Source organism: Condylura cristata, unplaced genomic scaffold (assembly GCF_000260355.1).
Source record: "Condylura cristata isolate star-nosed mole 26May11 unplaced genomic scaffold, ConCri1.0 scaffold00007, whole genome shotgun sequence".
In the NCBI taxonomy this organism is placed as follows: Eukaryota; Metazoa; Chordata; class Mammalia; order Eulipotyphla; family Talpidae; genus Condylura; species Condylura cristata.
In genome coordinates, this window is record NW_004567108.1 from 52,221,699 (window position 1) to 52,234,869 (window position 13,171).

Genomic DNA, 13,171 nt, shown 5'->3' on the forward strand with positions numbered 1-13,171 from the left:
ACAAAACCCTGTAGCTAAGTAAGTATGGACAAAATGCTACAAACGTTCAGACTAAAACAAACAAACAAAAAACAACCTAACACTTCTGAAATTACACGTGAAGATCAGAAACCAGGAGGCGGGAAAGCAGCAGCATCATGCAATTCTGTGGGACCTGTTAGTCGCCAAAGGCGATGACAACACTTCAGATTTGGACTTGGTGGAACTGAAAAAAAAAAAAATGGTGCGCAATTATGTGAGTGGACACTATTGCTGCTTTTGTAAAGGGTTTTGTACATGTGATGTAATTTTCATCAGAACTTGTCATTCTGTGATGGTGCATCTTACAAATTTAAATTTAAAGTCAAGAAGTTTTGTCTTTGCAAATCATTCAGGGCAGTTGTCCCACCAAAAAAAGGGGGGGGGGGCAGCAAGTAAACAATTTTCTTGTTTCCTTATTCAACTTGTTTGTAACATCCCGACTCCAGATTTTAGCGGCTGCCTAGTGCTACAAATAATGACATCAGGTACTATCTTCTCATTGGAAAGGGTGCTGGACATAGGGAGCCTGTACGCAGAAAGGGTTCACTCAGGCCTCGGTTGCTCAAACCCTGCACATTCCCAAGAAAGGTCTGTTTTCAAGACTACCCATGGCAGTTGCTAGGAAACCAATTCTGAACCCTTGGACCAGTCTGCCTGATAAGAATGTTTTCCATATGTGATTTGTGATGAACACCTGTTTTCCCAGAAAGGCTGAAGTCTGAGGAGCTGTGGCCAGTCACAAAGGTGTAGCACCTGACTGTCCTCTAATGAAAACCTGGACACCACAGCTCAAGTGAGCTTTCCTGATTAGCAACATCTTGCATGTGTTTTCACACATCCTTGCTGGGAAAATTCTCCATGTGACTCTACTGATAAGACATTTGGAAACATGTGCCTAGTTAGTCCTGGACATTTCCCTCTGAATCTTTTACCTTTACTGATTTTAATCTGTATCATCAGTTACAAAAAATATATAACTGTGAGTGTAACAGCTTTTGGAGTAGTGATTCTTTTCACTACGCCTGACAGTAGTGTTTAGAATGCCCTTCCAAAAATATTTTCTAATTCTGTCCTGATCACCTGCAAAGTTATACCACTTCACAGTTAATAAAATCAATGCATGGGGAAATTAAGATATTTGTCTGGTCAAAAGGAATCCACATCAACCTGACCATTCTGTCATACCATTGTCATGTTATGGGTTTTAAACAATCTTACAAACTTAACCACCATTTCTTTTGAAAAACATAAAATGCAATTTCATAAACCCTGAAAAAATACATCATTTTCTCTAAACACAATCCAATTTACATTCACTGAGAATTTTATGTATGTCTGTGGTGTTCTATTATAATATATATTATATTCTCTTAATGTTTGAATATGTATTTTATATGTTATCTTTGCATATTTGGGGGACAATTTTCAAATGCATTATAATTTCCATATATTCTACAGGCTTATACAAATGCATGTACATGTATGTGTGATTATGTGCAAGGGACACACATTTCAAGTAATTTATGTTTAAGATTAGTATTTAACCTCACAAATGTTTCCCATTAACACCAACTCTTATTTGGTTTTACTTGAGAAGTACAATGGCATTATTAAATACTGTATTTCTGTGGTGGCTAGAAAATTAGTAGACATAGAATTTCTCTAAGAGTTATTAAGTACTTCTTGGCATACTAAATAATTGCTTAGTGTTTAATGGAGTTTTATAATCTATATTCCTGAGTCAAATTGTGGTTTTCTTCTACATAATTAGTTATATGTTAAAATCATAACATAAGTTATCTATTTTAGTTCTGTGCCAAGGCACTTCTTGACCCTGATTCAATTGTACAAGGCTGTGTAATGTTAAAACAATTCTTAAACTTTCAATAGACTAGAATACTCACCTAGAAATTGAAAAACCTTGGCAAAGATCTGAGGTTTTTTCTTGACTTTATTTTTTTCTAACAGTTTATTTTTCTAGTGCATTTTTAGGTTCACAACAAATTCAAGCTGGATGTAAAGACTCAACAAATACCTTCCAACTTCACACATGTTTCTCTCCTATTATTCTCTCCAATAATCACACTCCCCACTCAGGTACTACATTTGTTACTAATGATGAACTTACACTGACACATCAACATCTCCCAGTGTTCAAGCTTTATCTTGTCAGGGCTTACTCTCAATATTGTGCATTCTATCGATTTGGATAAACGTATAACAAGGACCCACCATTACTGTATCGCCATAGTTTCAATGCCCAAAAAGTTCTCTGTTCTGCCTATTCATCTCTTCATTCCCACCTCCAACCCCCCACCCCCAGCCTCTGGCAACCACTGATCTTATGATTTCTATAATTTTGCCATTTCCAGAATATCACCTCCTTCAAATCACACAGCTTTTCATATTGGTCTCTTTCATTCAGCAACATGAATTTAAATTTTCTCCATGTCTTTTCATGGATTGATAGCTCATTCCTTTTTAGCATGAATAATTTTCCGCTGTCTAGATGCACCAGTTTATTTATCCATTCACCTACTGAAGGACATCTTAGTTCCTTTCGGGCTTTGGAAGTTCTGAATAAAGCTGCTAACAACATCATGTGCAGGTTTTTTAGTTGGACCTACGTTCATTACCTTGGATAACACCAACCAAAGAGTACAACTGCCATCACATGCTGGAATATATTTGTTGCTGTAAGAAAACACCAAACTGTCTTCCAAGTGGCTGTACCCACATTTTGCATTCCCACCACCAACAAATGAGCATTCCTGTAGCTGCAGAAATTTGCCACCACTTGGTATTTCCAGTGCTGAAGATTCTGGTCATCCTAGCAGGCCCTGCGGTGATAAATATCTTCATTTTTATTTAAAACAATATCTGAACTGTAGTATTTCCCTAAATATCAAATCATACTAATATGCCTTGCAAAAGTTAAGTTTAAAATCTTCCTTGGCCCGGCCCTCCCTGGTGGCGCAGCGGGTTAAAGCACAGCACTGAGAATCTAAAGCCGCTTCCGCATGAGTTCGATCCCCGCCTGCCCCGGAGGTGACCACATGGCGTGGCAGACCTCTCCTGACCCGCCCGCTGCTCCCCTCAGCAGTGTACTTCGTCCATCTGCCTGTTCTGCTCCCCACTCTGTCTCTGGTGAATCCTCTCACCCTCCGCATCTCTGGCCTGTACCCCAGTTCTGTATGAATAAATAAATAAATCTTTAAAAAAAAAAAAAATCTTCCTTGGCCCAAGTTTCATCATTTGGGAGCCAAATTCATCCAAGAATATGCAATTGTCACTGAAATCAATGAATTGAAACTCACTGAAATCACTATTCTAAGCTAGTTTTCCCATAAGGTGGACTGTTGCAAAAAGAATTAAGAATTTGGCTCACGGTGAATTATTCAAACTTAACCAACATTTCTCTTTGTTAACTAAAAATGAATTTGACCCTTTGTTAAAGAAATCTTATCAAATGCTGTGGTGATAATAAAGTAATGGCTGCTTTTCAGCTGGAGGGCCTAACTTTTTTTTTCTCCTTGCTGCATATCTAGCTGTGGTGCATTTTAATGAGAAATGATGACTGCATCAGCTTTTATCCATGAAGCAGATTTTAGCATTCTGCTTAGGACTCACATACCAATAGCTCAGACCTTATTCTTAAGAAGATCAATGACACAGATACCTAGATTGATAAATGCACTAGTACAATCACAAACTTGCTGTTCAGATTTTTGTGCAATCACTTTCAAATGAGAAACCTAGAATTTACCAGATTCTCAGTATATGTGTTAATGGTTTCCCTGAAGCACAGAAGCTACAGAGTTCATGCAGGTATATGTCTGCTATCAACATGAATCATTTTAAATATATACTTGTGCTGAATCAACAGGGTTACCTTTAAAGCAGACTTCCTTCTCTCTTATTGTGTAACCAGGCGTAATATGTGGCTTCCTCAAATTTAATGACTGACACTGACTAAGAAGGGGAGAGGTGCTATCTGACTAATACTGAAAAATTCTGAGAAATATTCGAAACGTGCTTTAGCAAATTTCTCACTTGGTCACAGGAAGGAAAATGCTTTTTGCAAACTAGATTACTTTCATTGATTTTTTAAAATATAATTTATCCAAAAAATGAAACATTTAGATATAGTGCAGATTTCCCTCACAAATTTCTCCAAAAAGCATACTCCATCAAAGATAGCTCACTAAGCAACATCTCCATTGCAGTCTTAATGGCAGAATTTAAGAGGAATTAATGAGTACCTCTGCTACACAAGATCATTATCTACCTCTACCACTTCCTAACGAAACTGACTTCTAATATGCCAAGGAGGGACCTGCTACCTTTCAGGCTTTGGTGAGTATGAATAGCTGATATCCTTATTGCTTAGAGGAGAGCGCAAGAAACCCACAGAAATAAACTCTCAAGTAGAAAAGTTAGTGGTGTGAAATGCCTTAACTGAAGCTTTACTTGTCCTAAAGCAACTTCTATAAATTTTTTTGAAATAAATTCTGCAGGACCCCATTTAAATTGGCAATTTCCATTAAATTGTGCACAAAAGTCTATTTTTAAGGAATAAGACTTGAAGTTTACCAACATGTTTTCTACAAAGCAATTCTCTCAACATGTTCCAGATCTGTGTGACAAACTTGAAAACTTCACTCACCTCTCCAATAAGCATGCATACTACTAAATGAAAGCATATAGGAAAGATTTTTAAAAGCCCACCATTAAAACGGCTTAGTATTTTTTTTAAATACTTATTTATTTATGCATACAGAACTGGGGTACAAGCCAGAGGTGCAGAGGCAATGAGTGGATTCACTAGAGACAGAGTGGGGAACAGGCAGATCAACGAAGTACATTGCTGAGAACAGCAACAGTTGAGTCAGGGGAGGCCTGCCACACCATATGGGTCACCTTCAGGGCTTGCTTGCAGTGTTGTGTCCTAACCCGCTGCACCACTAGGGAGGGCCCATGGCCTCCCTGGTATTTTTTAACTAAGCATTTCCCAGACCTATAGTTTAAGGATGTTAACACATAATACAGGAAAAATATTGTCATTTTAAAAAATCAGGAAATACTGTATTCTAAACACTGCTAGAAGCTAGAGTTTTTGTCTTCATACAGATTTTTTATGACTTATACTTTTTTTTTAAGATTTATTTATTTGTGCATACAGAACTGGGGTACAGGCCAGAGACTCGGGGGGGTGGCGAAAGACTTCACCAGAGACAGAGTGGGGAGCAGAACAGGCAGATGGATGAAGTCCACTGCTGAGGGGAGCAGCGGGCGGGTCAGGAGTGGTCTGCCACACCATGTGGTCACCTCCGGAGCAGGCAGGAATCGAACTCATGTGGAAGTGGTTTCAGCTTCTTAGTGCTGTGCTTTAACCCACTGCGCCACCAGGGAGGGCCAATGACTTATACTTTTAATCTGACATTCTTTTTCACGCAACTCTATTCTTAATAATAGTGTTTGTTTGTTCTCAAAATTTTGTCCAGACGTTTTTCTTCAGTGAAATGAAAGCCGAGCGAATGTAAAGGCACTGTATTATTCTCTTACTCAATTTTCTACTCACATGCAGTAAACATAATATAAGTGATTCTCCAGTAACGAACAACCTATACTTTGTTTTGTTTTTAACTATATCATTTTATATTGGCAACATTGGCTTACAACACCACATATGATTTCAGGGTATAAGTATATGATTTCAGGGTATGTTACCACACACACCCACTACCTACACTTGTTTTTTAAAACAAACAATGATGAAAACTCAAATAACTACAACAGCACTTTTGAGCTAGTTGACAAACCCTAAGACACTTTCAGGCCATGACTAAAGTCTTTTCAATTTCCATTCTGATATGTTTAGAAAGAAATTTTATTGGGGGAGGTCTGTTAGCAACTATTGTTCTGCTAATTCCTGTACAGGAAAAATTGATCTGATTGCACAAAGGTTCCAGTGTATGTCTCCTTTTTAAATTTAATCACCAGACAAATTGGAATCTTCTATTTAATAACAAGAGAATGTGCTACAATACTACAATAACAACCAAAAAAAAAAAAGCATCATTTACCAACAGGGATGTCATCAATATACAAACTACACTTAAGATGTTGCTGCTGTTATCGTCTGTAATGGATAACACATTACATCCCTTCCTCACATTCATTTTGTTTTCTCATATCACTTTATTCTACTCATGGGCCCATTCTATTCTCTTCTTGAGCATTAATTTTCACAAGAGATGCCACTTGTGATCAAAAGAAAGATTAAATGAACTGGTCTTTGTGATAATAAAAACCACAGTCTTGCTATCCAAACCAAGCGTTATTAAGTGACACAGATGTTATCAATCAATAAATCTTGAACAGCTGTGGATGTTTAATGCAGTAAATTAAAACAAATGGCTGTTGAGACAAGGAAGTTTATACAGCAATAAGTTGGTACTGGTATCCAGAAGCCCAAGAAACACATATGAAGGGATGGAGAAGGTTCTTGAAAGTCAAGATAGGGGGTTAAACTTGGTGTGGAAAAAAACTGAGGTTGCATTTTAATGTTTCTAAGCAGATGAATGTCATGATTAAGTTCATGCTCAGAGAGTGCAGGTATAAGTGAACAGGGAAGGAAGGAAGCTATTAATCAAGAATGAAGACCATAAGTTAAAGTGACTGGACTGTATCAAGATGATCTGGGTGTGGACCCAGTTTTGACATAAGAAGGAATGAAGTTGCCAATTTCAAGGATCTCAAACTAAGGGCAGTGGAGTTTCAAAAGAAGTGAAGTGGGAAGTGATATATGTGAAGCCTGACAAAGTGAGCCCATAACTAGCTCAAAAGAAGGCTCGGAAGAGAAGTTTCTTTTAAAGCAAAAATCATGGGTTATTTTGTTTGTTGGGGTGATACCTTTGGTGTTTAATTGAGATGATTATTCAGAAGTCACAATAAAACAGGAACGATAAGGCTTATTAAGAAGAATATATTTCTTACTAGTTTTTCCACAGGGTAGAGAAAAGATAGGATTTTCAGAAATTTCGAGAATGAAAAAGCAAAAGATTACATGTCAATAACTCGACTACAATTACACCTAGATCAATGACAGTAGTCTTAAAAATTTATCCACTACAGCACAATCTACCTGAAAGCAAATCTGCACAGAGAACAACAAAATATTTTTTAGGACTGATGAAATTTCACTTATATGTTTGGTTTTATTTCTTTTTTTAATACTGCAGAGAAATAAGATGAGGCATTTAAACAGATCGGCCCTATAGTTGTATAAGGATTCCAAAGTCAAGGAAATTTCCCGACTATTAATGCTTAGCACCAGGTTTAGACACTTCCCTTGCCGCCAGGTTGTTTTTCAGTGCTGCCCCTGGCAGACATCCCACTAGCAATCCACCCCATCCCCAAACACACCCACTCCTCATGCCAGTTCAACCAATATCATGTAAACCATACACAAATGCCAGCTTACACCCTGCTTCTTAACAATTCATTTAAATCACTCCATCCTCAGTTTCCTTAGTCATAAAATGTCAAATAAGTTGCAAATAACCACTTGTCCTTGCTACAAATATAGAATGTAAGGTAAACAAAACATATAGGTATGACTACGTTCAATAATTATTGGCATCATGTTATCCAAGAAATAAATGTTTATTTTTTTAATTATAAGTTTTGATAAAGTTGTACTTGTGTAAAATTGGTGGCTACTTTAGGTCAGTGGTTTTAAAACTCATTTAATCATGAAATTTTTTTCAAAGAAAAGTTCATCCAGAAAAGAAGAAAAAAGCTAAGCAGCTGTAATTTACAAAGGGACACGAAAGTCCAAATCTTACCAACTCACACAACTTCCTTCACACTCCCTTCCATCTGGCACCTCAGCTTCCGAGGACAGTTCCCAGGGCTCCAAGAAACACTTTTTAAAAATTTCATTATTTGGATAATAATTGATGTAATAAAATTATGGGGAGCAAATCCCCATTGCCAAGGGAAACATACTGATTTTTTATTTAAAAAATCATGTCTTTAAGGTTTCGACATAATTTCAGGATTTCCAGAATAAACATATACTTCATAAAAAAAATTTTTTTAGATGGGATTTCTTCTTCACGTCCCAAATCCCCCACCCCTTCATGCATGCATTTCTCTCCAAGACACATGATTTAGCACAGGGACCCAAAAAATGTACTTCATCACTAGAACACATGATTTTTTTTTTTTAAGCTGAATTGCATACTTTGGGAGTCTACACTCCAAATAACTCCCCATTATACCAAACAATTTCACTATCTGTCCTCTGAAAGCACTCAAACATATGAATGAAGATGGCAGGGAACTTCTGTCTTTCTGGACTCATAAGAAACTCCACTGCAAGTGACATCACCAGATTAAGGACATCTTGTACATATTTGAGTATTTCTATAGCTGGTCGGTTTGATTATGAAATTGCTTCTCACCTGCTAGAAAAGTGTTTAACATTCATTGAATGATTAACTCAGCGTCTATCTTTTGATAAAATATCTGTACTAGGTAGTGAGCTAGGAGCTGAGGTCACCTTTATACATAGGACACACCCTACCTCCAAGCAGCTCCCCATCAGATAAATGACCCAGAGCACTAGTGTTAAGAACCCAATGTGACATGACTTTACAAACACCGAGCAGAAGCATATATGGCAGGAGACGCCAGGAAAGGACTCTTACAGGGGAGTTTAACTTAGCAAAGATCTCAACAATGAAGGTTGACAAGGGGTGAGAGGGGTAAGAGATAGTGCAGATGGTGGGGCTGGTGTTCCAAGAAGGTGACAAAAGCTCAGGAGAAAAAGGAGGTGCCCTGTGATTTGAAGTAGTAATAATGTCAGTGTCGCTTGTGATTCACCAGAACATTTATGTGGACAGAAATTCCTAAAGGGAGTGGGGGGGGCAACCCACGGCCACATGAGAATGTCTATTCATACTAAAAAAGGGTGTGCTGTGTAAGCAACTTGAACAGTCTGACTAATGCTAAATTTTCAATGTATTAATAATCTCTAGTATGAAAATTAGATTTCTTATCATGTGGAACCACACCCCTTAACTAGAAAACACCCAATTTACTGAACATTTCTTTATTCTCACATTCAGTCTAACGGAAAAGCCATGAATGCTATGTTTTGGGGAGGAAAACTGTGAGATCTCAAGAGAACTGAACAGTCTCAGAAAGCATACACTTTACATGCATTTAGATACAAAAAAAAAAAACCCTGTAAAAATAAATTCTAATATGTTACCAGAAGTTGAAGACATTCAGTGTTTATTTTCCCTTTTGTTTCTCTTTAAAAAATTTTTTTTTTCATAAACAGTTCTTATTTGTGTTTCTTAAAAACCTTAGTTCTACCTTTGTAGAACCTTTTGGTGCCGAGAGCTCATAATCGGGGAATCCACAGGGTCGGTGGTCAGGCTGGTGGGGCTCCCCTTACTCTAGCCTTGCCTTTTGTTCCCATGTTGGAAGGGATTCAGTTGCTACCACTATCCACTTTCTTCTGTTCCTTCTACCACCAGAACCCCAAGTGTTGCGACATTTAAGGAGTTTATACCAATGAATAAGAGAGAAAGAGCGAGCCAGGAGATCACAAACATGACCGAGTACAGAGAAGTAACTAGCATCTATAGTTGAAGTCCCTGACTTAAGTTCTTGGCATACCCTTGGAATTGGGAGGCAGCTCGAAGTAGGAAACAACGGCAGGCCCTGTGGGCTGTGAAGTTATTTCAAGAGGTGCAGGAATCCGGAATCATAAAGAATATTGCTGAAAGAAGCTAACATTTAACTCTTCCTTTTTCACCATTTCTCAGTCCAAACACCTTAAAACTATAATTCTCAGTATCAGCACAATTTGTTCATGTTAAAGTTTCCACACTCAAAAAGGCTGGGAGCACTAGTGCAGAGGAACAAGCACGTCTGAGGAGTGTGCAGAATGGACTGGCACGACAGTCCGTCAGTTAGCTGGGGAAATGTGAATGTGTCTCTTCAACCCTCTGCATCCCTTTGTACATCCAAAATAAAAGCAATTCCATGTGAATTCAATGTTTGGCTGACCACCTGCTTCCCCCTCATCCAAAGACACCAAGATTAGGAAAAGTTAACAAGCACTTTGCCCCTCTGATTACCCCCAAAAGAAAGGTCAATTTACTAGACCACTGGCCAGCCAGACACAGTCAACCTCTGGCATTTCCTCTTACTCACAAAACATACAAGATGTATCAGCAAACAAAAATCCTTAGATCAACTGTTGTTTTCAGAAAGAAAGTGTAACTTGCTCTTGGAAAGCATCAGAGAGGAAATGGCATATTCAGTTTTTTCCACAACTTGAAAATTATTCTTAAGATATTTCTCAATGGTTTCAATGATACGATAGCTACTATAATTCAAGATAACAATGCACTCTCTCTCCAAAATTCCCACTTTCTTTAACAGTGAAATAAGGCTCGTTTGCCTGAAATGACACATTATAAATGAACATTATAAATTGATAAGTATATTCAATCAAAACAAAGCATTCTAACTAAATTTATTTTAGTTTTTAAAGTCTGATTGACACATTACACTGAGAAATACATGACAGATATCAGATTCTACCGCAGTTAATAGAAAGAATATCTTTTTATTTTCAGAAGAAGTCTCTGCCATTAGACACAAACCCATAAAGGAAGTATATTAAAGAGATTATTTTTACCATATTCTACTTTTATATATTATGTTGTAGAACAAACTTTTGAGAATACAAAGGAATCATGTCATCTGTGTACCAGTTATTTTTCTTCTTTAACAGGCTATTCCACATTAGATAAACAAGTGCCAACTATTTAAGTCAGGAACAATAGAAAATACTATGCCTTAAAAGGATTACACAGAAAAACATCTCATACTTTAAGAGTAACCACAGTACTTGTTCTTACAGTAAAAACTGATGTTATCTTGATTTGTTAGTTAATTATTCAACCCAACCCCCTGGCCTTGCTCCTAGAGACATTAATTCCTTCTCTAGCTCTTGCCGTGTTAATGCTATAGTGTAGTTCAATAATCTGGTGATAAGGAAGCTTTGCTGCAGTATTTAACAGAATTTAGAGATGAGGTGTTTGGTTCCTGTCTTCACTGTTCAGATAATCAAACCAAAGCCAAAGAACTTAAGTATCTTATTGAAAATCATAAAGCTGAAAAACCTCCCTGTCCAAACCTCCCACTAGCAAACAGAACAACTGTGAAAAAGACAACTCCCGCCAGAAACTACTGACAGTATGAAGAATGTTTTCAATGGATATTTTAAAATAACCCAAGAGGTTAACACCCACAGGATACTGACTGTAGAAGCAGAACTTTGTAGAATCTTCTCTAAATGCTTTTTTATTCATAATTTCAGAAATGGTGGTACTACGGTAAATGAGAAAAAAAACTAATTTATTATCTCCTAGTAAATTCATACCCAATATTATATTTTCCACTACTTAAATCATGTTCACATATCAATCCTGAGAGGTAGGAACACTACTATATATAAGACACATGACAACTTTTAATTAAAGCTTTTCTTGAACTATAGATTGTAACAGATTCTAGACATTTTAAAGACTCACACAAATTCCAAAATTTTTAAAAAATGCATATACAGAGAAAAGTTCTTTTGCAATGTATACATTCATAAATGTTTCCATTAGCTAAGAGATATTCTGGAATGTGATCAAATTATATTGAATGTCAAGTCCTAAAGCAAAACTAAGTCTCAGACAGTTCTCTTATGTGGCCACTGATTTTTTAAACCACTATGTTCTCAAGGGGCTAAAGGACAGAAAATCCTAAACTTAACAAGTGAAAATAGCAAGACCTATTTTAATGGATACCTTTCATTTTAACTGTTTAAAAATATTGGATTTTTGACTTCATTCACACTATGAACAATTTAGTACTAATGCATGCAGTTCTCACTCCTCCCCCTACAGAAAGAAGTTTTAGGTTCCAGCCACGTGTAACTTCCAAATTCTTTCCTACCACTAAAAGTGGAAACCAAATACCACTCCTTAAGGGAAAAAAAAAAAAAAAAGTATGGAGAACTGGCAGGCTGCTTGTTTGTGTCAACCTTCAGAAAACGTGCAGCCCCAACTCACCAGCAAAACACCCTCAAACTATTTTGTGATACCTATGTCTTTTATTCATTTCACTTTACACATTTCACTGCACCCACTTGACTATATCAACTCCGAATGTTTGAAGAACAAGCAATTACTGTAAAACTGCTGGAACACAAGAGAGTAAGAGTTCTGCCCCTGCCTGTGTTGTGATTATAGAACCGCTTTAATCAAACGTATGCATAGCCTCTCCGCTATTTAAAATGTAGGGACCCCAGGCTCGGGATGTGCCTATAGGGCAGCAACCGGAGGAAAACAAACAAAAAAACACTCAGAACAAAGGAAACACAGCTTGTGAACAGGAAATGAAGCAACTCTATACACATAAATACCTTTTGGGGCCGCCAACGTAGGTGAAAGTAAAGGTGGAGTCTGAGTATCTGAAATCTGAAACGGAAAGTCCTATTAAAAGCTACCCCAGAGTGGATTTTTAACCCTGGTCATGACTTGGGCCCCTGTTCGGTGCAGCCAAGGGAGGCCTGGCGGGAAGGGAGGGCTATAGAGCCGCGCGGTCCCCTCTTGGCGCGGGAGGGGACGCTGCGCACCGCGGGCGGGGTGCGGCGGGAGGGCGCCCCCCGCAACAAGTGCCGGGTGCTATGGCAACGGCGGGAATTTCCCAGTCGGGGCGGCCGGAAGCGGCCCCCGCGGAGCTCGAGGCTAAGAAAGCAAAAATCTGATCCCTCTCCCAGGGGAGCAAAATGGACGAAAGCGACCCCCAGACAGTGGGGTGCCTCAGGCTCCCCAGGAATCACTTCTCTTTCCGGGGCAACGCACTGCCAGGCTAAGGGACTAGAGGGAGCTGGAGGGGCGAGAGACCGACCTGGCGCTGGCCCCCGGGGGGGCCTCGGCGCCGAGCGCAGGCGGCCAGCGCGGCGCAGCGCAGCGGGCTCCATTCCCAGCCGCCGCCGTTCAGCCCATTGCGCAAAGCCGGCGGTCCTGCTCCCGGGCTCGGCCGGCTGCTACACCCGGAGGCGGGC

At 38.6% G+C, this 13,171-nt stretch overlaps 1 protein-coding gene across 1 annotated transcript in view; it reads right to left on the reverse strand.

Moving 5' to 3' along the window:
• PARP8 (poly (ADP-ribose) polymerase family, member 8) overlaps nucleotides 1-12,600 on the reverse strand; it is a gene marked incomplete at its 5' end in the record, with an annotated part of 143,112 nt that extends 130,512 nt beyond the window's left edge. Inside the window, one exon of the mRNA XM_012721776.1 lies at nucleotides 12,527-12,600. Coding sequence (XP_012577230.1) covers nucleotides 12,527-12,600 — 74 coding nt within the window. The remainder of the gene's footprint in view (nucleotides 1-12,526) is intronic.
• Nucleotides 12,601-13,171: the final 571 nt, after the last annotated feature.